This window comes from Cololabis saira, chromosome 4 (assembly GCF_033807715.1).
Source record: "Cololabis saira isolate AMF1-May2022 chromosome 4, fColSai1.1, whole genome shotgun sequence".
Classification (NCBI taxonomy): Eukaryota; Metazoa; Chordata; class Actinopteri; order Beloniformes; family Belonidae; genus Cololabis; species Cololabis saira.
The window spans coordinates 27,403,373-27,428,935 of NC_084590.1; the positions used below are offsets into that span (position 1 = coordinate 27,403,373).

General features: G+C 39.0%; 1 protein-coding gene across 1 annotated transcript; it reads left to right on the plus strand.

Moving 5' to 3' along the window:
- The first annotated feature begins 610 nt into the window (after nucleotides 1-610).
- On the plus strand, nucleotides 611-25,140 carry unc119a (unc-119 homolog a (C. elegans)). Its single transcript, XM_061719292.1, has 5 exons — nucleotides 611-904; nucleotides 19,798-19,911; nucleotides 20,124-20,217; nucleotides 23,830-24,002; nucleotides 24,092-25,140. Exons 1-5 carry the CDS (start codon nucleotides 781-783, stop codon nucleotides 24,202-24,204), a joined length of 618 nt encoding a protein of 205 aa, XP_061575276.1. The 5' UTR covers nucleotides 611-780; the 3' UTR covers nucleotides 24,205-25,140.
- The last annotated feature ends 423 nt before the right edge of the window (nucleotides 25,141-25,563 follow it).

A 25,563-nucleotide genomic window follows, 5' to 3' on the forward strand; every position in this document is an offset into this window, starting at 1 on the left:
AAGGAAGGAAGGAAGGAAGGAAGGAAGGAAGGAAGGAAGGAAGGAAGGAAGGAAGGAAGGAAGGAAGGAAGGAAGGAAGGAAGGAAGGAAGGAAGGAAGGAAGGAAGGAAGGAAGGAAGGAAGGAAGGAAGGAGAGAGCAGGAGGAAAGAAGGAAGGAAGGGAAAAAGAACGATAAATTCCCATTGATGACGTTTAGTAGCATTTAATATTCTTTTACAGCAGTGATTTGGCTCCAAAGACTGAATGTGGTGATAGATTTATAGTTACAAAGGTGGAGTTGAATTGGTATTTTTTTTATCGTCATTTTTATCGTTATCGGGATAAATGCCAGAAATTATCGTGATACATTTTTTAGTCCATACCGCCCATCCCTGCCTCCGACGTGAGAGGTCACTATCCTGAGATAGTGCCGTTTATAGAGCCCGGCAGTGCTGGTGTACCAGCAGACGAAGAGGGGCGCAGACGGGCAGCAGCGCACCTTTGCTGGGTTTAAAGCCACCGGATTTGGATTAAATAGCTTGCGAGAGAGCCGATGAGCCTTAAGCGCAGGAGGGAGAGGAGGAGGGGGGGGACTAAGGGCTGATTTTTATCTTTTACCGGCTCGAGAAGGGGAGGAGGCGCGGAGAATGAGTTATTTGTAGCAGCAGACAGCCTGTTTGCTGCGCGGCTTCTACGCAAGTAAAGCTGCTTCTGCGGCGACGTGACGCCGAGAGCACCAAGAAAAGAAAAGCCTCACTTCCTGCCAGGTCGCGCACCCAAGAACTCTCTTTCTGCTGGACATGAAAGTGCAGCACGGCTGCAACTCATCAGACATGGGGGTACCTGTTAAAACCGAAGAAGAATTGCGCAAAAATACCATCATATCACCCGAAGATGTGCTTGGGTTACAGAAGATCACCAAGAGTAAGTAACCATAACTAACACGATTGGGTTAACACGTTTTATAGGTAGAAAAGACTAAGGGAACCCGTGTATTCAAATACCCTTGTTCATAGGGTCTTTAATATGTTTGTATTGCCTGTGTTTACTGTATATACTGTATATTCCCTGTGAAGGACCCGTGGTACCATGGACAGCGACACAATCTGACAAGACTAGAGTCTCCAGTATGTCAAATACGATTAACCCCTTTCAAGCTGCCTATCTCTCAGTGAGCAGGTGGGCAATTGGGTCTCCACCACCAATTTTGCACCTTCCCTGCAAAATTGGTTTTACCTGTATTGCAATTAATTCTGGACAGTGCGTCTGAATGCTTAAAGTTTTGTTTTTTTTAGCTTTCAATTAGTCTGTTTGAACTAAAAACAGAGAGAGAAAGAGTTTATGGCACACATCGTTGCACTTCTCAAATCCTGTTGGGGGAGAAAAATGACTCTTACTACTCTTTCACCTCAAGACACCTGCAGTTCTGAGGTAACAGGCGGTCAAAGATGTGATCCAGTGATTAGCTCTGGACTAGACAGCAGCCTGTTGAAGGAAAAACAACAGCAAATATACCATCACGGTGTTCTTTATCTTATAATGGGAAAAGTATCTACATTTCATTACTAAGTTAGACGGATTCTCAATGAGAAAGCCCCACCTGAGCAATCAAAGAAGAGATGTTCACAATTTCCACCTCTTACACTTTGACTCTGAAAATCAGGCTGTTGCCAACCAGGATGTCTCATGCAGATAGCAGAGGTCGCACAATGCATTTCATCCATTTAGGATGAAATATGAGCGGGATGGTATACAGTGGAGTTCATGGAGTCAGTGACTTTAAAATTCCGATGTTCCTGTGGCAGCAAAGCAAGCAAAAAACATATCCCTTCCACCACCATGCTTTAGATGGTATTATGTGTTTGCTCATCTGTTTAAAAACATTCCAGAAGACTTGTGTTTTCTTTACATTCACCTTTTCAGATATACACATATTCTTTTGAGACCTGTGCAATATTGTTAATGTATTTTATTATTTATTTATATCTTTATTCTTATTATTTAATTTAGTTGAATTTCCCAAAAACATACACATGATTTGACATTAGGGTGAACTTACTAGAGGTATAAGTAACTGTATCAAATCTGTCTCAAAGGTTTCTCTTGGCATTGCGTTAACACATGCCTGGATGCTTCTGACCTATAAATGATGTTTAACCTCTGCCTCTGTAGAGGTCTGTACACCTGCTGATGACCAGTTCATCAAGGGCTGATGATTAGCCGCAACTGGCTGCCACTTGTCGCTTTACATCCTATGGAAGCAGTAAGAGGAAACGCTGCTTGTCTCCAAAATTAGGGTGCTTTTTACCACACCTCTAGTAGTATTTGGACAGCCTTCAAACCCCACTCTGGTCCTCTGACCATATTTTTATCTATTGGCCAAGCTTTCAAGGTGTATTTTAAACATTCATTTTCAAAATGTATTTTATGAACAGCCTTTTCCATCAAGAAAAAAGCTTACACTGTGCTTTGCTCCCTCTGTGCACATTCAGTCCTTTCCATCTAATCTATGCCTCCATTGCAGTTGAATGTGCATCCCAATAATAGTATTTAAGTTTCAGCACAGTAAGCCTCTTTTAATTTTGGTAGGTTAAAATGGTTTAATTTTTCTTTCTTCTTTTTCTATAAAACAATTTGATATATTACTTTATTTGGCACATTGACGGTAGATAGGGGCTCTTAAAGACGATGACTGGCATGATGGCAGGAACCTTCATAATAACATATTTAGTTAAGTTTCGTTTATACAAAATAAGGAAAAAGAGAGTATTCACTTCCACATTGTATCAGCTTTTAATGCTTTAATGTATCTATCATAGATGCAGTATTTGCACTTGAGTAATTTCTGATAAGTCCTTGTTTGAACAATTAAATCAACTTAATTTGGCTGTGCAACTCAGGTCCCATATATCATTAGTGGTTCTGATTTCGGTTCATTACAAAAAACAAAAACAAATGAAGAAAAATTACAAAACTATAATCATTTCACTCTTTCACATTGCCCTCTCTGACAACCACATCTAACTTATTTTGTTTGGTAGCTTCTCAGCAGAGAGGCAACACAAGGGCTGCTTTAGTGCAAGAATTGCCAAATCTCTGAGGATGGTTGGGTAATCTCCACTCTCCACTGACATGTAATCTGGATTATGTCAGGATGGCTGTCACACATCATTCTGCATTGACGAGATACATCTCAGATAATGAATTAATCCCGAGACAAAGTATAACATAAAGTTACAGTGTTTCCTCTCCTTTCATTTAATAGCTTCACAAAAACGATACTCCTGATAGAAAATGATAAACCCTGTCAGCAATGTTATTTCTGTGGATTTAAAACATAGTCAGTTAATATTTGAAATTGTACAACTGATGTTGTACCTGGGTGTCCAATGCCATTTCCTAAGCAACCCTTTTTAAACAATACCATGAAAACTAGAATCAGTTTTCCACAGAGATACAGAGATAATCCATGTGGTGCACAATTCAGACCATTGTTCTCTCCTGCAAGAGAAAGAAAATTGCGTCTGGACAGAGAGGTGCACAAAATGCTTCATCATGCAGTGAAAATGACTTCTCCAGTTGTGCTTTTGGGAAGTACTTACAACTGTTCTGGGGCAGCAAAGCTTCAGTCTGTCACGCTTGGTTCTGTGCTGATAAGTGAGTCACTGTGCCTCATTGTCACACAGGCAGAGAGACAGAGTGGAAAGAAATATAACATAGACAGATGAAAAGAACTGTAATAGGAAAAAAGACACATTTTCAGTTTGAAGTTTGCATGGTTTATGATGTGCCTGAGGCTAGTGTAGTATCCTTTTGTCACCTCTTATCAGGGATTGCAATACTAAAGATGAAAAACAGAAGTATGAAATGCAGTTCCTTTGTATTTACTAGTCTATATTTTTGTGAAACCAAGCATAAAGTTGTTGGAGATTCATTCATTCATATAATAGAATGTATATGTTTTAACCTACTTCAAGTACTTCAGAAAATCTGACAGCAGATATTTTGAAAGCAAAACTAAACACAACGGAGATATGAAAGTAACACATAAAAAAAGCTTGAGAAAACTGTTTCCAAGACAGTTATACAAAAAATGCAATAATTACATGTTTTAAATCATATCCCTTTTTATCAGACTGTTCTTTAAATGAACAACTTAATTACAGAAAATTGTGAGCAAAACAACATTTTCTTTTTGATATAGTGCTGGTATTGTTTCCATGGCACCAGCATGCAATTTCAGTACATTACAAACCAATGCTGACATTATAAACCCAGCATACATATGAAAAACAAACCTTTTTGAGGTAACTGTAACTCCAATTTTTCTTGTTAGTGGACGGCAGTCTTCATATTCCGATGAAAGCAGAGAGCCAACTCTCCATCTGTCATCAACATTTAGCATTTACATTCATTGTGTTTTTTTCATTGAGTACTTGTTATATCTATGCACAGCATACCATGCACATCTGCCTCCAGCAGATGTAGATGTACTATACATCTACTGGAAAGTGATCTTTGATGCTTAAAATGGGAACACCTAGAGTTTAACAGGGAGTAAGAGTTGTCTCTGCAATTTCGAAGGCTATATTCAGAGTATTACAGCGATTTTGAAAGAAAACTCTCCTGTTACTTATGGACTTGAGAAGTGTTTGCTTATGGATTCACATGTGCATCCCGCACATGCTGCCTGTCTCACGTATCCTGACACTTTTTGGAGTATCAGTCGTGGATGTCCTCAAAAATTAATGCAACATTTTTGAAATGTCAAGGCTTCAGTTTACCTATTAAGGATGAGTGGAGTACAGAGTTAACATGAGGATTTGACTGGAACCGTAGGTATGTCAGAAGTGACAAATAGGGTTTTGAACACAAGCTTAGTGTCTGCACTTATCTGCATCACTGTCATGTCTTTGCACATTAACAAATACGCTTGTGTAAGCCTCAGACGTTTGTGGCTTTCAGTCTATGAAATAGACATTACCATAACCCAATATTATGGAATAAGTTTCAGGTTGGTTCTGGTCATTTACATTCAAAAAACAACTTTGAGTCGCTTTATCTGGACAACCAAGTTTGTTTTTTTGGTTTTTTGGTTTCTTTTCCAGTTCAGCCCAAAGTGTTGCATCTCCTGTCAGTGTAGTCATGTGAAAAAGAAAGCACATCCTGTTTCAGCTTTAAAGTTTTTTTCTATAACGGGGCAAAAATAACAACATCTGGGCCTTCTAAGGTCTTAAAATTGTTTAACAAAACTTAAGATAAACAACAGTTTGTGACATATAACCCCCATCTCATGAACCCTTTAAAGACTGACATATGAAATAATACATGCAACCTCTGTTATATAGTTCTATTCATTTTTCAATTGAAATAGTGTTGAAAGGTGAATATACACACACACACAGATGTATGTGTGTGTATGTATGTATATATATATATATATATATATATATATATATATATATATATATATATATATATATATATATATATTATTATTTTTTTTTTTTTTTAATTTCTTTTTTATATATTTATGTATTATGGAAGTACGGAAGAATATTAGGGCCAATTAATAAAAAAATACAGTACAGAGAAAGAAATTCTGACTTCTTTGAAGTTAATGTACCAAAAATGTTAGTTGTTAAAGCACTAAAAGGGAGTAAAAATGCTGAATAATTAAAAAGTCTTCATGTGTATGTTAACCCAATGGCAAGGAGGAAAAATCTCAGAAAACCAGTTGTTATGTTTTGTTTTCTTATGTTATGTTATGTTGTTATGTTTTTTTTTTTCATATTTTTATCCCTGATTTTTTTTACCCATTTTATCACCCAGTGCTCCTACCTAAGTTAGTCCTGGTCATTGCCCTCCTCTACGGGAGGGCCCTGCACTGGGCTCAAGTCTCCTCCTTACTTGAGGAGATATAGATATAGAATATTGAGAATATTGAGTCCATCATTTAACTGAGATAAAACTCATTCAATAAGTGGAAAACATTCAAAATACTTGCCGGTCTTCAGGAGTGGACATTCTAGCAAGCTCACCATCCTCAGACTGGGCAACACTCAGAGAATTAGTGAAACAAAAACAAAACAAAACACAAAAAAGCAAGAGCTACATACATGCTTAATTTGCCATGTTAAATTATTAAAGTCGATGTTTGTGCAATTAGAAAATACTGGACAAAAGTGGTTTGTTTGCCAAAGGAAAGAATTTCCTCTCTAAAGAGAATAACAACATGGTTTAAGTTGGATCCAAACAAAGCCAGGACAGTTTTGCAACAATGTACTTTGGACAGACAAGGATTAGACATTCAGCCATCATATAAAGTGTAACATTTGATGAAAACCAAACACCTTACCAACACAAGCACCTTTTACCAACAGGTAGACGTGGTGTTTGAGGGGTGAACTTGGCTTGTCTGGCAGCCACAGGACTTGGCAGCCTTCACTAATTCACTTCTATACCAGAGTAATCAGGAGCCATGAAAAAAGGACAATTACCCGAGTTCATCAGCAGATCTACAAAAGAATGGTGGAAAAAGACAGTAATCAAAGGTTTGCAGTGCCAAGTAAAAGTCCAGAGCTGAACCCACCTGAACCCAAAACTGTGGGGGACCTACATGGAGTTGCATATGACTGAATGCCCGGTATCACTTAGCTAAAATTGATACTGGGCTGATCAAGATCAGATAATCCATACATTTGTCTTGACATGCTAAATCATCTAATACGGTAATTGAAAAGGGATTCACCTTTTGCTCCACATAGTTGTAAATTGTCTGTGTTCATGGCTCAGTACAAGGTCAGTTGATATGAAAGAAGTAAAACACTTAATTGGTGCCAAAACACCAATTAAGTTACACATCCCCAGGAGCACCAGCTGCAGTTTTATGACGTATTCAAAGCCATTAGAAGAAAGTAACCTGTACTGTATATTAGAGTTGAGCTAAGAAGGATGGGGCCAGCCAGAAAGTGTTTTAAGTGATTTTTTTATCAGCATCATTAAATATAGAGTGTTTACAGATTTATAAGCATAAGAACATAAAAACACCCAACTCGCTGTGGATTTTAATAGCATGTTAGTTTATTCTAAGTGTTGTCTTAAGTCTATTATCAGAGGACGAGTGCTCAGATTGAGACAAGGTTACTTCACTGATGACATCCGTGCTGTCAGAAAAGTGCACCTCCCCAGAATTTTCTCTTCAGATTTGTTTCTGCTTATTATTCCCTCCCAACAATGAATTGACATTTCAACCCTTGGCAATGCTGCCAAACACTGCCATTTAGAGTAAATGACAATCTGGATGGCCAGTTGGATGCACAGAGTCTAAAAAAAGTTTAAACCACTTAAAAGTCTCAGTTTGTAATTCTGCCAAACAAGATTTTACATTTTTGTACAAAAAACGGGTTCTATTCACTCTCAAAACATACTTTGTCACACCTTGTTCAGGTCTTAATCTACAAAAAAACACAAAAAAACCAAAACAACTATTTCAGAAGGGATACAGTTATCCTCTAACCATAGAGGCTTTTCCGGCTGATTACAAGAATGTTTCCAGAAAGGTTTGTTGTCGTGCTCATCCTTGAGAACAGCCAGGACACTGGCTGTATGGCAAATTTAAATTTAAGGCATACAGATAATTAAATAGAGAATTTTTAATCCTGCCACTTTGGAGGAGTGAATGTGACGCACTACTGAAATATCTGACAAACACTTTCATAGCATACTGATTCCTTCAAGGACACAAGATGAACTGCAGTCACCAATGTTTTGTTTTAAATGGGATTTTAAGCTGCTGTCTATTGTTAGCATTTTATTATGTGTTAACAAAAAACCTCTTTGCTTTTGGAGGATGTGAGTTACAAATTGCAGCATTTGCAACTTTTCTCTTTGTCCCAAAATCTGTAATTTAACCTTTTTTGCAATGTAAATACTTGCATTTCAAAACCTTTTATAACAACAATACCAGAATGCCTCACAAGAGTGAAAACAGAAGAAGAAAAGAATCAAAATACAGAAGAAATCATAGGATGTGAAATCATAGAATATGAGACAGTTTACCTGTCCAGATGATTTTTTAAACTGACACAAATGATCCCTGCAGTGTCATTTAGCTTAATTCAGATCATGATTCTTGTTCCTTTCACACTAATGGGTGATCAATTACTTGAGTTTAATAAGTCAGGGATACAGAGCAGCTCTTTATCTGCATCAGGCAGGGTTTCCACTCAGTGATGTCTGCCAACAATGTGGATACGCTTTAATTAAAATTGATCAGTGCAGCCAATTCTTATAATCTCCCATGCACAGCTGCAGCAAGGTTATTCTTTCATAGGCATCTGACATGGAGCGAAACATCGTGAAATGTCTCACACGTGCATTTGATTTAATTCTTCTTTTTTGACCAGGCAACCTCTGGTAGAAAACATTGTTATAGGAAAGGTGTTGTATGTGATGCGGCGCATTAGTATGTTGCTCAATAGTTAGTGTGAGTGATTGCGGATTTATGTGAATTTGAAAAATGCTTCTCACATGTCTGGAGCTCTGTGTTGAAGTTTTGCAGTCCATTCTGACTGTGTGGATTTTGAAGGCTGTACTTATGATTGCTACTAGCATAGGTTTATGTGGAGATTGGAGTCCTATGTGTCTAGATCATAGAAATAAGCACTGAAAGCCAAGATGAAAACAATTGTCACAGGTTGTAGGAGGGTTGTACTAAAGATGCCAAAACCAGGTAATACAGACATTCTTAAGTGTGTATTGTATTTATAAAACAACTCATCCATCCATGCATCCATCCATCCATTCATTATTAGCTTGAGAGATGGAAGCCCAGTCCTCTATCTTCCATCTTCTCTGCCCACTCCTCCACCTCCTCATGGGGGATACTGAGGCATTCCCAGGCTAGCTAAGAGGTATTATCTCTCCAACGTGTCCTGGCTCTGCCCCAGGACTCCCTCCAGGTTAAACATGTCTGAAAGGGAGGCTTCCAGGAGGTAGCCTAACCAAAAACCCAAACCCCCTAAATCAGCTCCCCTCAATGTGGAGGACCAGAGACCCAAATGACAGAACTTCTCCCCCCATCTCCAGGGAAGAGTACAGGCACCCTGTGAACCCTTCCCTGAATTGCTACCTTATCGTGATGAAGGGATTTAAGTGCCTACATGGTCCCAGGAGGTATGTTGTCAGGCACTATTGCCCCTGGTAGGGTCAGATTAAGAGTGATTCCAGACACATATGTACATTAAGGGCCAATCCCAATACACCCCCTACTTTCTACCACTAGCCCTACTCACTACCACTACCCCTAAAAAAGAAGCCACAGATTTTACGTGATCGCCGGGTCAACCTGCGCCGTCGTGCCGAGGAGAAACTTGCAGCTCTGTGGAGAATTACCTCTGGCTGAAATAAATCATTTAGGAAGATAAATGTTGGTTTAATAGATGAAATCTAACAGTTGTAGCTACGCCTGTTAAGAAATTTGCTCCGAATATTTCGGGATGAGAACTCGGGAGCTGATTTATGGTTCCGCGTTAAATCGACGAAGAGCCTACGGCGTAGGGTACGGCGTAGGGTACGGCGTAGGGTACGGCGTACGGCGCGCGTCGCCGCGTAACCTACGCCGTAGGCTCTGCGTTGGTGTAACGCGGAACCATAAATCAGCCTTTATTCTGGCGAGGTTTGAAAAAGACTTTGCAACGGGCAAGCGAGTGATTATATACATTCAATGAGTGAATTATGAAAGTAAAATATATATTTCTCGCTAGAAATGTAATCAAAACGCATTTTTATGCAGAAACTAACTCAAAATATTGATTTTATTCACTAAAAAAAGAGAAATGTCCACCATGTTTTTTTTTTTTTTTATTCAATGACGACGAAAAGCATTCTGGGAAATTTTTCTGGCCCTGGGTCAGCTAGTGTGCATCTGAAAACCCTCGCTCTGAAGGGCTAGATTGATGCCCCCTTACACTCGTTTTACTCACTACCACTAGGTGAAAAGAGGAATTGGGACACCACTACCCTCACGGGAATGCGCAAAATTTAGGGGTAGGGCTGAAAAGTAGGGGTAGTGGGTGTATTGGGACTGGGCCTAAACATCAAACATTTCCCTCACCCTGATGCAGTTATGCCACAGTCCCATCCTGGAGCCAGACCCGAGGAAAGGGGTAATTGGTGAACAGATTTCAGAAACAATAAGCATTTCTGAGTCACCCTCCTGTGAGTTCATAACTGCAGAAAGAACCCTATGGATTGGGAGTTCGGTGCTATGAGTAGCAGCCAAAGGAATGGCCTGGATGTGCTGATCTTTGGCTTTCAAAACTAGCTCAGATATAATTAATCTGAAAAGAGTTTGGCAGTCTATTTTCTCTTCTCTATGACTAAACATGAGTTTTAACTAAAGACAGATTTGTTTTCATGTTTTCTGAGGTGATAGCATGGTCCAATCATATATTTCCGTTGAGGATAATTTTTTTCTGCTTTGTCCTCTTCAATTGACCTATTAATAACTCCTTCATTAACCAGATCCAAATTTGTGGGAATGTTGTTTTTTTCCACCAATCTCAATATTTCAGTGCATTTAGTTGCTCAAGAATCTGTAGCGAGTATATAAAATGTGCGTGCACACCTCCCATCTTGTCTGAAAGAAATACGTACAACCTTGCTTCCCGGTGTAATGGATTAAGACTCCGGAAACTTGTTACATGTTTATTAAGACTTATGAACAACCATTTACAGAAATATTTCTGTCATGATTGTAAATTTAAAAAAAAGAAAATATTTTATGTTTAAGCATTTATGTGGTGGTGTAACTAAGACGGTCTCTGACTCACAACATTGTGGTAAGAGGATGAATTCTCTGAAAGATCTAAATCAGATTATATTCGGACGATCCTGGACAGAGTGTAGCCAACTTGTTATGTCATTTTTACAACACAACCTAGACATGCATTACTGTTATAAATTATAGTCCTATCCTACAGGAAGCAGATTCCCACAAGAAACCTGTTTGTGACACAGGGTAACACCGACTGCACTGTTTCATCACAGCTTAGAAGGCTCCTTGTTCAGATCATGGTGTTCCCATGTTCCCCCCTTGCCTGGGATTTCCTCCCACAGTCCAAAAACATGCATTGCAGGTTTAACTGGAGTGAGTGTGGTTGTTTGTATATGGCCTTGGGACCTGTCACTGCCTTTTTCCCGAATTGAGCTATGATAGTCTGCTGACCTTAAATAGGAATAAGCAGGTACAGATAGTGGATGGATGTGGGATAACTGCCAGACTTGCAAGCATCAAACAAAGGACCCCAGCATGGATATATTATAACTCTCTGTTCTTTGTTGTGAAGCTTGAAAAACTGAACTTGTTGTCTACAATAACTTCTTTACTATTTGTTTTCCTGCTTGTGATTACTTTAACTTTGAATTCTATAGAATAAAGACATGTATTTACAAATATTAGAATTTTATTTTGCTGAGGATGCACTTTGATTTCTTGCAAAAATTGCATGCAGGGATTTGCATTTAAAGCTATTACACTGCAGACAAACTGTCTGCGAGGCTTACTGTAGCAAGGATGGCCAAAGTCAGAGGAGGACAGAGTAATCCACTGTTTTACTCAAGGTTCCTCTCAAAGCCTCACCTTGCTGTAACTTGTGAATGTGCGTGCGTGTGTCTGTGTGTGTGTTTTTCCCTGAGGAGACGACAGTCAGATCATACTTTATAATGAAGTGATGTCATATGATTTATTTTAAGAAGAGACTCTTGGTCAGTTATGTTTATGCTTGCTGCTCTTATTTTTATGAAACCTGTCAATCTCCTGGTTGATAGACGGCTGATGACAAACTATCTGCAGCTTTTGTAGGGATTTAACCAAGATTATTTTCTGATTAGATGTTTTGAAGAAATAGAAGAAAACCTTCGCTTCAGTGAGCAGAAAGACTGAAAACGGTGGACAGTAATGGTTATAAAATGTGTTTATTGTAGCTTCACATTTAGAAACTGAAAAAAAAACTGGCATTGATTTTTTTTTTGTCATTTGAATTGCCCAAAGAAAGGATGAATGAATATAAAATATTGCCAACAAAGTGACACTTTGTTGGCAACGTAAATAGACAAAAAGGGCTTCCTTTGTCCTCCTAGATGGCTCTATGGTTCATTGCATTTCTCAACCTCAATCACAACAATTGCCCTCACAGAGGAATATTTTTTCCCCTCCATTGCTCCGGCTGGAAAAGGATAATAAAAGATAAGAGGAAAGAATCTCATCTGCATTCAGCTGCTCAGAATGCAACCCCTCCATGAACCCCCACCGTTTGCCAGTTAGCCTACAGGTGCTGTTAAACTGAGAGACATGAAACGGCCTGCCATACACAGGTGCACTGTACATCATGATGTGAACGTCAGCGTGTTATGCTAATGTCAGTGGCGGCCCTCGGCTATGGATTAATTCAGGATGATGGCAAGTTATAACCAGTTTGAATTGTTCCCCCCTGGTGTTCTGAGGTGAATTTAGCCCAAGCTCTCAGCACTGATCAGAGGCCGCAGAGTCAGATGGAAAGAATAAGGCATGTGAAGTCAATCCCTGTGGCTGCAAGTCTGTAACTCCGGGCTAATCTTTAGGATTAAGGAGCTATAAGTGGCAGATCACTTGCTTTGTGTGAATGCCACTTTGGTATCAAACAGACTGTATATCCGAACACAGTGACGGAGTATTACTCAAGAGTGGCTGCTAATTTTATTCTCTTTAGCTGCAATGCTGCAAGCAGCTTCTTTTCAGGGCTCCGCTCAATTTATACTCCATTAGAGAGAAAATAATGACATCCAACAAAAGCCTGGTCTGGTCTGTAGCATCAATTGTGCTGATTGTCAGCAACCACACAGTGAAGTCCTGGCAGCAACCGATAAGAAAATGGACTGATCTGTAAATGATTCTGGATTATATATAGAATATATATATATATATATACATATATATATATATATATATATGCAGACCAAAGGTTTAGACACACTTGATTAAAGACACAGATTAAATGATTCTGGATTATATATAGAATATATATATATATATATATATATATATATGCAGACCAAAGGTTTAGACACACTTCCCCATTTGTTTGAATGAGAAGGTGTGTCCAAATGTTTGGTCTGTACTGTATATAAATCAAATCCCACATGTAGAACACATTATTAGCATGCCATTGATGCCTAACCTGAGATACTCTCCTTTGATTTGCTGCTGAACCTTTTTGTTGTTGTGGATGACAGGAAGGAAAAAGACAAGCTGATCGAGCCAGAGCATTATCACAAGGAGCGTTGCTAGGTGACAGTGTTGAAGGAAGTGAAGTGGAGTACTGTGTGTGTGTGTGTGTGTGTGTGTGTGTGTGTGTGTGTGTGTGTGTGTGTGTGTGTGTGTGTGTGTGTGTGTGTGTGTGTTTGTTTCTGTGCGTGAGAGCCTAAGAAGGGACTGAGGTATGACGATGTGCATCATGTTTTCTTTGTTTTTATACTGCAAGTGATTTATTTTATTTAATCAAAATAATGATTTTAATTTCCGTAGATTGGTCAGAAGGCATGTTTTTTGCACCGGAAATTTTAGGATTATTTCCTTATTTGCTTATTAGAGAGAAAATTATTTACGTAAGAGTATCTGGCCTCTAATTTTCCCCTTTTACAAGACAATTAGAAAAACATTGCATCAGAATCAGGACTGACTTATAATGAACTAGAGGACTTTTACCACTCCCATGTCTTTCCACATGTCTTTCCATGTCTTTCCACTGTATAGCTACAGCCAGCAGCCATGTAGCTTCAGCACAAGGACTGGAAATGTCTGGTGTGGGTCTTTCAGAATCAGAATCAGAATCAGAATCAGAATCATGTTTATTTGGCCAAGTCAGGTCAAACAAGACATGAAATTTGACTTGGTTGTTCGGTTTCCAAACGTGGGGAAATCTGTTCGCTGCTACCTGTAATCCTCATTTATCAACATATAATATGATGCAGTTCAAACAAATCAAGACTACGGTATTTTAGTCTTAAAAGGGAAAACTCTTTTGACACCTTCATATTCAGAATAAGCTCTGTGTGACCCTACACATAAAAAATTAGCAGGATGTTCAATCAAGCTGACAAGAAGGATGATGGCATACTGGGATGCATGTCCCCATCAAAAACAGCTTCACTGTGCTAAAGTGTTGCCCTGATAAAAGATAAAGCCATTGTGGACTTTTCCATCTGAACTTATCACCGAACATTTCTATGCTCAGTTTGGACAAACATCCGTTAACCGTTGGGACTTCTTTCAACATACTGATTATTTTTGTCTCATTATTGTAATGAAAGACTCAAGTCTTGTTGCATATAATGACTCCTGAAGGCCTTGGCCTCATTTTAATGCAAAAAAAAAATAATGCTTGTGATTTACCTTAAATCAGGGTTCAGCTCTTTTTGGGACCAGATTTTCATGCATATTTAGTCTAATATTGTTTCAATGGATGGAAACCTATGACACTGATATGATGATAATATTAAGAGTAAGCACTTCAGTCTGGCTGGTCATTGTTAACAACTCCTCTTGTTTCATGTGCACATATGCATGTGGCATGTATTGTTTCCCACAAAAAAAGAGCAGTTACCATTAAAAAAGATCCTCTCAGTCAGACCAAACACGAATTTGTCCATAAGACATGTTTTATTCAAATGATGCATAGTGGCAAATAACGATATGAGAGGACTGAAATGCTCTTGTATTGTTACGCTTGCCACATGCGCATACCCTATCTGATCTAACTTAACTTACGCTCCTCATGTGTCTGTTCATACAAAAATGGAAGTGATCCCAAACAGCAGCATTTGGTTTTATTTAGGGTTCTGCACCAGAAAATGACTAGACTGCATTTATATGCAGGTTATCACTTCACATTTTCGGAGCAAATGAGAGAGTGGTATTGATCTTTACAGTGGATAAGCTAGTAGAAATGTGTAACTTTTTCTTGATTTTCCTTTTTTGTGTTTGGATTAAAGGAGCTTGAGGCTGGATTTATGAAAAAAAATTATATAGGTTTTAAGTTTTCTAGTAATAATGTCAGATGAAGCGTTCCAAACCAAAAAGAATGAGTCCTCTAGCGTATCTCTCCGTTGTGTGCTGCAAAATGTGCTGCAATTCCGGGCCGGAATTTCCCGCGCTGGGCTGCGGATGTGACGTCACATGACGCTGCATGCGCGTTCTCCCCGTTCTCCCGTGCCGGCTTCGCTGTTGGCTGCAGTACCCCCGACGGCCGTCGTGGTGAAGGGTGGCGCTAGCGAGTCTCATTTCTTAAAAGGAGCCTCATGCTCCTTTAAGTCATGTCTGTAGTTCGTCCTGAAGTGTATTTAAACTCACTGGCTAACCTACAGGGAACTGTGTGTATGTTTGCTGCACACATCTGACTTGATCACTTAGGACAGGCTGGAGACAAGACACAAGATAAGAAATTTAACATGTAATAAAACCTGCAGGCTTCTGTTATTACACTGGAGTCAGAGCTCTGATTTCTTAAAAAGACTGCAATAGAAAAAGACTGCAATAGAATTCAGCTTATAAAAGAAGCAATATTCATCTCATAGTTTCTGCAAAATTGTGTCTTCTGTCTCAGTTATACTCTTTGTGTTTCTTCACCTGCACCATTCTATCGTTCATCAGCTCTAAATAGCTCATCATTCAGTTTGTGCATTAGTTTACTTACTTTTCTACCTCAACATCTATAACTAATTTTGCTGTCACTGAGCACCGTGCTCCTGAAAAAGGGGAATTTTTATCCCTAATACAAATCTCGAAAGGGCAGTCGAGTCCCCTGTCATCAGTCAGGCTGCTCCGTGGGCACAGACTATGTAATCAAAGTGGATTTTTTTTTTTTTTTGCTCTACATTGTGAGCCTGTGTGATGTGCAGATTTTTTTCCACTGTGCTGGGTGAAAGTGACTTTGGTCTGTGGTATGAGATGAACCACTCCATCTGCTTTAATCAGCTGCTCTGGCGGGAAGCCACATCTGATTCAGGAAATACATCTTTCGGTCATCTGAGCACAAAAAGCATGACCTCTGTTAGGGGATTTGTATTTGAGGTGCTCCCCCAACAGATCTCTGTATAAACAAGTATATTTGCATCAGAAAATATACATTCAGTGGAGGATATGAGGGTGTCTTTACAATGTAAAAATGATAGTTTCAATAAAAAAAAAAATGTCTTTATGTTACTTCACATTCAAAGAAATGAATGAAATAATACAGTTACAGTTTGAGAACGAACATTAGCATTTCCAGAAGCTTCCTTTGCTTTAATGACAAGCTTATATTGTTGGTATTTGTTCTCCGTACAACTTCATAAGTGGATTCAGTGTCAGCATGATCAATCACTGGCACACTTTAATATAACATATCTAATACACCCTTCTCTGAAACTCACATTGAAGATGCAATTATATCGGCTATTTTAGGCATGAGAAACTGAGGGTAAACACTCTCCCTCTCTGACTCTCTTACATCCATCACTCGGCCCAAGTCTCATTTTACTGTCATATTTATCAGGACCACTGGAATTTGAGGGAGCTAATCATGTTGTAGATGCTTATATTTTCAGTTTCAGGATCCCAAACATCCACATCCCTGCAAACTGAAAACAGTAGCCTCACACAGCATTATATAACTGTATTTGATATTGTTTAGTTACTGATGGTTTCAAATCGTGGAGTCTTCTCTTTCTGGTCATTATATTAAAGCAGCACAGTTTAGCAGTCTGCAAATGATGCTATATGCATCTTATGCATCCATATGTAGGCTTTTATTTGTTAACGTTGTCAAAGACCCTGTCTCTCATGTGAAATAGCCTGATACTAGAGGGCGCTGCATCGAACAGCTGCACTCTATCCGTTTAGACGAAAATATACTGTGAAAAGGGTTTGCATATTTGAGCCAGAGTGGCTTCATTATGAAAATCTTGGGACCGGTTTTGCGATTTACAAATAAAAAAAACATGTATTGTATGTAAACATGAACCACAACTACAGCTGAGCGAAGGTCTCTGTCTGAGGAATGTGCAGAAAGACAGACAAGCAGAGGGTAATGCACGCTTTTTCTGCAGAAATTTCCACCACAGTGGTAGTATAATTCGCTCAGTTGTCCACACGACAACATCACACAGGTCAAGACTAAAAGATTCGCTTCACCAAGTGATCAAAGCTTGTACTGAAACATTTTAAAGTTTATATGAGTTCCATGGCGTTGAAATGCAATTTATTCTGAGGGTTCTTCAGAAGCACAAGTATGTTCTCTTTGCTCTGCTGCTAAAAAATGTCCATAAACTTTGTTAAGTCATTTCTGACTTAACATTGACTTAAGAGGCTTCATTAACAATTGTGTAGCTTGATTTCTCCCCTTTTGTGAATAATATAGATGCATATAAATTATTCACACCATCAGTTTCATAATATTCCCTGGCCATCCAGTAACCACGGAGATGAAACAACATGCTCGGTTCTTTCATTTTCAGTGTGAGAAACTTGAAGACTTTTAGCTTAATCAATTAGTAGAGTTTCACAGACTCATAGTTAGTATTTATGGGTGGTTTTCATCAAATTTCTCAGTTATATAGCTTTATATTATTAGTCCAGGATGTTCTTTACAAAATTAAAAGCACGCTCTAAGTTTTATAAGAGACACATTTTCAGACAAGGTGTCAGGTATTGTGCACTTTATGAAAGGGTCTATAAATATCATGGAGCAGGTGGCTAAAGCCTGAGCAGCCCATCTGCTCCTTAACCCTCTCAAATACGACGAGATGCTCGTGTGGGACTTGGTGTGTGCATGTGCATGACCAAAAAAGAGTAGATGCTTTCATGCATATAGGCATTTATTGAAACTGTGTCGAAACATCCATAAATAAAAACTAAAACTATCAACACTTATGCAACACAGATTGGTAAAATTAGCTGCCCTTAACATAACCTTAATGAGATAGTAGGTATCTGCACGTTTGTGTTTGTGTGTATGCGTGTGTGCGAGCTTCCAAACCAATCGGTCCATGTGATGGTCAAACACAATAAGCCTCTTAGGTCTAATCCTGCCCCGTTGGGAAGGAAGTGTCTCACACTTGTCTGCACACACATGAAAAAAAAAAAACATACACTGCAGCAACATGGGCAAAAGTGACCACTAAAATGCTTTTGGAAAAACTTGGGAAAAAAATGACTAAAGCATCGAGAACATTGTCAGTGGCGGTAAAAATAAATGCAGCCTGCTGAGTCAGCAAAGCCACAAGATAGCAACAAGAAAGAGTGTGTTTGGTTCAGTGTTCATGCTGATGGGGTCTCCCTGGGAGTCATGCTCACAAAAACTGCATCCAGATTAAGCATTTGAATCATTAATTTTATCTTCCCATAGCAAGCAGCAAATTAAACAGATCAGGTACCTCAAAGGAAGACAACAGGAGGTAAAACGATTAAAGTCAAAGCTCAAAAAAGTCTAGTTCATAAAATAAATAATTGAAACAGCTATCACTTCAGAGGTGTGATTGTAACCTTGGAAAATGTTGATGAGAAGATTATGGTAGAGTTCAAATATAACTTTAATTCAGCTTCTCAACAAACTCTGCCTTGAAATTCTGCTTGTAAAAGCTATTAACAGAATCAGTGAGAGAAGGAGTCCATCTCCAGCCTGGAAAAAAATCCAACTTACTACTGGAAATGGAGCCCAAACTCCCACTCTATTTGTGTAGGGACGGAATCATAGCAACATACCCAGGACTCCCCACAGGAGACTTCAGAGACACGGTCAAATGTCATCATCAAGTCCATTAAACACATGTGTACCAGTTGGACAAACTGGCATGTCCCCTGCAGGATCCGAGGGAGGGTATTGAGCTGGTCCAGTGTTTCACAGTTGGCCAGCAATCCTAATTCTCTTCCTCTTCAATGCAAGTATTTAGTTTGGGTCTTCCCATGACCGTTGCCAACAAACAAATAAGAAACTTCCACTAGACGCCACTGGGCAGGCATCAAATCCATCACAGGAATAAAGCATGTGGTGTCAGCAGCAACAACCAGATTAGTATCAAGTATCAAGTATCAGGCATGCACTGTAGTAGGAACGCCACTGAATGCCTTCCTCTCGCATTGTAGTTAAAAATTGGTGATCCAAGGTTATATTCACAATTATGCAGTCATCTTAGTTATTTTGAAAAGTGGCTCTTGTACGCCCCTGTATGAGTCATCGCACAAAGCTCACCCCTGGCCTCTTGCAAGTTTTAATTTTATTTCATCAACTAGATTGTCCTGCTATTACTAACATACTGCCCTACTTACATAGTTGCATAATAATTTAAGCTACTAACAAATATATTTGTGTCATGCATCAGAAATGCGCAGATTAGATGTTAGTTTGGTTGTTTTTGTGTGAGTGTGTGTATTTATATATCCCTTCCTATGACTCAATGTCACATTTCACCATGTGTGACATATAGATCCACTGATGTACTTGGACAGTGCTGTACAGTGCAGTGTGTTGTTTTATTCAAATCTTTTCTTGGCATACAGAAAAATAAGATGTGTAAAAACAAATAGCATTCTCTGCAGAGTGTTTGTGGTGAGCATCTGAAAAAGTTTGGAGGAATGTTTTAATGTAGAAACACGTGTTGTATGGAAATGAGATGATATCAAGCCTACCTGCACCAGCAAATATGAGTGTGCATGGCCAGAGTATCATTTGCTGGTTTACAGTAAATGATTTGTTTATCATCAAACATAATTCTAACAACTTTGAATTATTTTCTTTTAGATTACCTGTGCTCTCCTGAAGAAAACGTTCACATGATCGACTTCACCAGGTTTAAGATCCGTGACATGGAAACAGGGACGGTCCTGTTTGAGATCACCAAACCCCCAACACCAGGTCAGCTGTAAATGTTACAGATAAGATTTTATGTGACATCTTGAGTACAGAGAGTATATAAATAAATGAAATTCTGGTTGAGTATTTTATATTTTCAGAGAAAATCCTGCACGTACAATAAATGGCCCTGAAGCACCTTTGTTTCAAAGTTTATGGCTCCTTCTTAAGTCAATTGAATATCAAAATCTCTTTTTGGTTCATCTCTTCTACAGCCGGAGGGTTAAAGCAGTGTGACCCCAACGCCGGCCGTTTTGTCCGATACCAGTTCACCCCTGCTTTCCTTCAGCTGCGGCAGGTTGGAGCCACGTAAGTCGTATGTGTGTGTGTCTCCTCCACTTAGAACAGAAAAGACAGAACTGTGATCTGTCCTGCTGCTGCGACAGAAGATCAGATGTAGGAGGTGTGTGGGTTTCAAGGTGGGACAGCAGGCTGATCATGATTAGCGTGAATGCAGAGAAAAATCCAGCCCACAGGCTGAGTCAAGCATCAGATATCAGGTCTGAGTGGTATTTATCATCATCATCAGACTCCCACCCAGACGGACTGAGGTTTTCAGTACAACCCAACCATTGATTCATCTTCATTATTGTGGTCTAAAGAACTGTCCACAATGGATACAGTTATTTCACATATAATGGTTTCATAGTCTTACCAGACAACAAGATAACCAGACAAGTATGAGTTGATTGTTGATGTCATTGAATGTGCACACTACATAACATCATGACATCATTAGAAATCATAGTCATAATCATAATCAAGGCGTCCTACGTTACGAGAGATTTTACTAGACTTAACCCCAGCCTGTCTGTGGCCTGTCTGATCTAGATCACGCTGCTCTCATGTAGGCATGATGCATGGGTGTGTGTGTGTGTGTGTGTGTGTGTGTGTGTGTGTGTGTGTGTGTGTGTGTGTGTGTGTGTGTGTGTGTGTGTGTGTGTGTGTGTGTGTGTGTGTTGTTTCCACTTCTGAATCTGAATTTCCTTTATTAATTGAATTGCTGACACCTCACTCATCAACGTCACTGCTGATGAACCCTCCAAAACATATTTGCATGCTGAATAATTTGTCATGAACAGCTTTCAGGTTTGCAGGAATATTGGAGCACAATGCAGGAATCCAGGAGGAGGCCATCTCAAACAACGTCCTTTATTTAAAGGGGACCTATTATGGCATCTAATATCTATTTTAAACAGGCCTTGAATGTCTTAAAAACAAGCTTTTGATTTTTTTTGCTAAATAAATTAGAAATTCAGCCTCTGAGCCATGTCTTTATCTTCCCATTCTCTAACCTCATTCTCTATGCTGGATTCTGAGTGGGCGGGGCTATGATAATGAGGCTCTGTGCTGATTGGCTGCCTGAATGACGCGATACACCGCTACGAAAAAATGGCGGAAGTTCCGGCCGGCCGAGTTAGTTGTGGGCGTGGTTTCACGCATCGGAGGCCAACCTATGTAAATCGCATTTTCGTTATGTAATGAAAGGGAGCAGAATCTGAACAGCTCGTAGAAGCCACATCAGACTGGACGGCTCATCCAGGCGGTTGTACAGACACTGCAGAATTTGGTTGCTTTCCTCCTTCTCTGAGTTGGCAGGCTGAGGGGAGACCACTTTATATATGTTAAAGCAAGAGAAAACGGGTTTTTCATAATAGGTCCCCTTTAAAAAAGAAAGAAAAGGCTGAAGTCAGCAGGTATCTACAACTAAAGTAAAAAATGCAGGAATAAATAAAGCAGGCAGTTAGCATGAGGAAAGGAGGACCAAAGCGCAACAGCAAAATGACTACAAACTACAGAGAAGGAGAAGTGACGAAGAACAATATATAGATATACACACAGACGCTCAAAGGCTAACAAGATACACAGGAAAAAAAGACCAACAGAAGAAGGTAAACAAAAAAACAGACAGAGGGGAGATGCACTTTCAAGACAAAACAGGAAGTCAACATACATTGCATATATTGTAAGAGAACTTACACCAAAACAAAACAAGACAACGCACAAAGAGTCAAATAAACCCAAAATCAAAATCCCAGGACAATCACAGTTATGTGTCGGTGAACCGCTCATCCCATGGTTTTCAAGCGCTCACACATTGGTGACTATTAATCAAATTTGGATTTTCCTCTCATTTGGAACATTTTAGGGTCATCTCCAAACTTTTTCAAGGTTGTCAAAAAACAAAAATAACTTGATTAAAAAAAATATTGCTGAGGTCATTATTTTAAGAGGTAGACAATATGATAATCAGGCTTTAAATTGCACAGCGGGTGAATTGTGAATTTGTACTGGCTGATCGAAAAAAAAAAGTTTGATCAACCACACGGTGGCACCATTGTTTAAAGCCAAGCTTTTGTCTATGAAAGGCTATGGTCCACTATTTTTGACTCACAAAGCTCAGGATTTTTGAGATATGTCGCACTCTCAAAGTGAACAGACGATTCTGCAACTTTTATTATTGCTTGTATATAATGTTTGGTACAAGCAAGTTTTTCTGTGCTCATGTTATTGCTTTTTTTTGCAGCTCCAACACAGTTCAATCTCTCTTAAAGTGCCAGTACAAATGTGCAGGCACAATCTCAGCTTTCCTGCAACAAGCATGACCATTAAACAAACAATAACACTATATCAATGAGTGCTACAGATAAACATTGTCCAAAATATATATTTTAGTGAACTGTGTCACTGAGCAGCAGAGTTTGACTGCAACTGGTCAGCATAGTGTCACTGATTTTTCTTTATTTTCTCAAATCATACTATGACCTGGTAGATGTCAGGGCTTGTCCTAAAATCTGATAATAAACAAATTAAACCCAGCCAATATTTATTTGTGGGCCCCATAGGAGCTGCCGAATGGGTCTCTCGTGGGTGAGTATGCAGGTTCCATGCTGGGCTTGCCTGTTATATGGACTCTGAGTGGGATCTGCCTGGGTAGGAAACAACTGTTCTTTTGTTGTTTTTTTTCATGAGTTACTAAAACTATAATAGACCCAAACAATTTACACATTTATTAGCCTATTCCCATTACACTTGCATCCCTCATGGGTTCCATATACTGTATATGACCCACATAAGCATCCTATTTGGGGTCCATAATACTGAAACCATAAGGGACCTATGCCGATTTACATTTCAAACTCACAACCACTCTGTACCTAAGTAGACCACTTTTAATGCAGCTGGAACCACATAGACAAGAGCACAACACAAATGTTGTCTTGGATCAAATACATTTAATTTGGTACAGTGAGTTTGGGACATGTATTGTTCAAAATTAGAAAAGACAAGCAATGAGTGGGTATATTGTAGTAATAATTATCTGTATTTTGTTTTGGTGGGTTTTTTGTTTGTTTGATTTGGTTTGGTTTGATTTTTTTGGTTTTGTTTTTTTTTTGTATAAATGTGATGTAAATTGATGGATGGATTTTAATTAATAAATTGGTCCGCTGAAGCCTCTATGGCAATTTTCTTTGGGCAAATGGGCACACCGTGGACAGGTTGCTAGTCCAATGCAGATGTAGATTTAATGTATTTTGTATTGTCCCCATGAAATAAACTGTAAAAATATGAAAATAAATATCTGCTGCCTAACAAAAATATATTTTCAGCTCTTGGTTTGTTTACAACCACTTAGATCAGCTTATTCTTGTCATTTTAATAGACTTTGTTCTAACTGTGTTGTGCTGTGTTCCCATGCATTGGTACTTATTTTGAATATTGTATGTAATTATATGCATGTACTGTATATTAGGTATATAATTACATTTCTGTGTAAACTCTCCTCATTTTTGTCACTAACCAGAGCCAAGTTGGTCGTATCTTTGTTATTATAACTGAGAGCCAGAAGAACATGATTAAGGTCCAGGTTTTCATTTGTTTTGATATTGGTTCATCTTGATTCTCCTTCATTTTCTGCAGAGTGGAGTTCACAGTTGGAGACACCCCCATCAACAACTTCCGCATGATCGAGAGACACTACTTCCGCGACCAGCTGCTAAAGAGCTTTGACTTTGAGTTCGGTTTCTGCATGCCCAGCAGTAAGAACACATGCGAGCACATTTACGAGTTCCCCGCACTGTCTGAGGACATCAGTGAGTATCACACACGGGAGCTCACGATTTTGCAACGTACCAGTATTTTTGATTTGATGCTATAAAGTCCCACCTGTTTCTTCTCTCAGTGCGTGAGATGATCCAGCACCCTTATGAGACTCAGTCTGACAGCTTCTACTTTGTGGACAACAAGCTGGTGATGCACAACAAGGCAGATTATTCCTACTGCGGAGGACCGTAGGAAAACCACCAACTTCTCCTCTTCACAGTTACAGAAATGTTCCATCCTACTGATTCAAGATCAGAAACACATGAACTGATGGACAAATCACTGGCACTAGATACGTTCATCTCAGTCCTGTTATCTCATTCAGGTACCAGCTGGCTGCCCAATCAGATCCCAATCCGATTCCTCCCACTGCCTTTTTTTTTTTTCTTGCAGGAACAGTAAATTCTGCCAGTGTTTTTCATCAGCCTGTGTGAGTGAGCGTGTGGGCAACAAACACATGAAGTGTTGGTACAAACTGTTGATTTCATTCTGTTTATGTGGGTTGGATTTGTTCACCGGGAGAGCAATTTTAGATTTGTTTAATATGACTATATATATATCTGAGGTACATATATATATATGTGTGTACTACAGGAGTCTTGATTGATCTGATCAATCTGAGAAAGCCAGAAACTCACTGAGACAAAGAGAGAAAACAATGGGTTAAAAACAAGAGAGACATTTTTAATCTGTTCATATTTCTATTTTACAAAATATATTTTGCATAGACACCTCATATCCAGAGTAATAACAGTTGTACTCCTAAGGTTTTTGACTTTGTAGCAACGCATTTCTCTGAATGATTCATTCTTCCACCCGTGTCCTGTTATCATCCAGCTGAATGACAACGATGTGTACTTTGTCTTTGTGAATCTGTCATTTGTTTCATGTTTTCATGTTCATAGTACTACTACATCAGGAGTATATTTTGAATAAATAGCCATTTTGAAGTGTCAGAAAACATGTTAGCCCAAATTCAGACACCAGTTTTGATATCCGGTACTTTCTCTGTAACACTAAACACTGTGTATACTTATATTCTGATAAATGTTTTAACTATGAAATGAAAAAAAGTATGTAAATTTTGACGGCTGAAATTCCATCACTGCAATAAATGTGGGATTTTTGCGAAACTTTGATATGTTTTTTTACACCGTGATCAGAGCGTTTACTTGGAGAACTGTCCTCTTATAATGAAATGAAAAAGACATAGTTTTTCCAGTTAATGCTCCGTACACCTTATCTTCAACAATTACAGTACATGTATGGTTTGAAGCTATTTATAATACTAAACATTAATGCCACAAAATGAGCAGAATATAAAAATCATGAAAGTTATTGTAGAAGATTATTCCTCAAAAGCAACAAGCTTGATGTCACAAAGTGTCTTTGGTGCCCTCTGCTGGGAGAGCAGTCTTACTGCACTGTGGCCGAGATAACACCAATCAACACTTGGCAAACATTATGTGCCATTGTTAGCCAGCTGAGAGCCTGCCACTTGTTCAGCCCATACTAAATCAGAGCAAATGAAAACTATAAAGCATAACGTGT

Excerpts from the sequence above, each read along its gene's own strand:
- unc119a (XM_061719292.1), top strand. The coding sequence starts at position 781 with ATGAAAGTGCAGCACGGCTGCAACTCATCAGACATGGGGGTACCTGTT. Across the intron at positions 19,912-20,123 it reads CACCAAACCCCCAACACCAG|CCGGAGGGTTAAAGCAGTGT; the intron begins GTCAGCTGTAAA and ends TCTCTTCTACAG. Across the intron at positions 20,218-23,829 it reads CTGCGGCAGGTTGGAGCCAC|AGTGGAGTTCACAGTTGGAG; the intron begins GTAAGTCGTATG and ends CATTTTCTGCAG.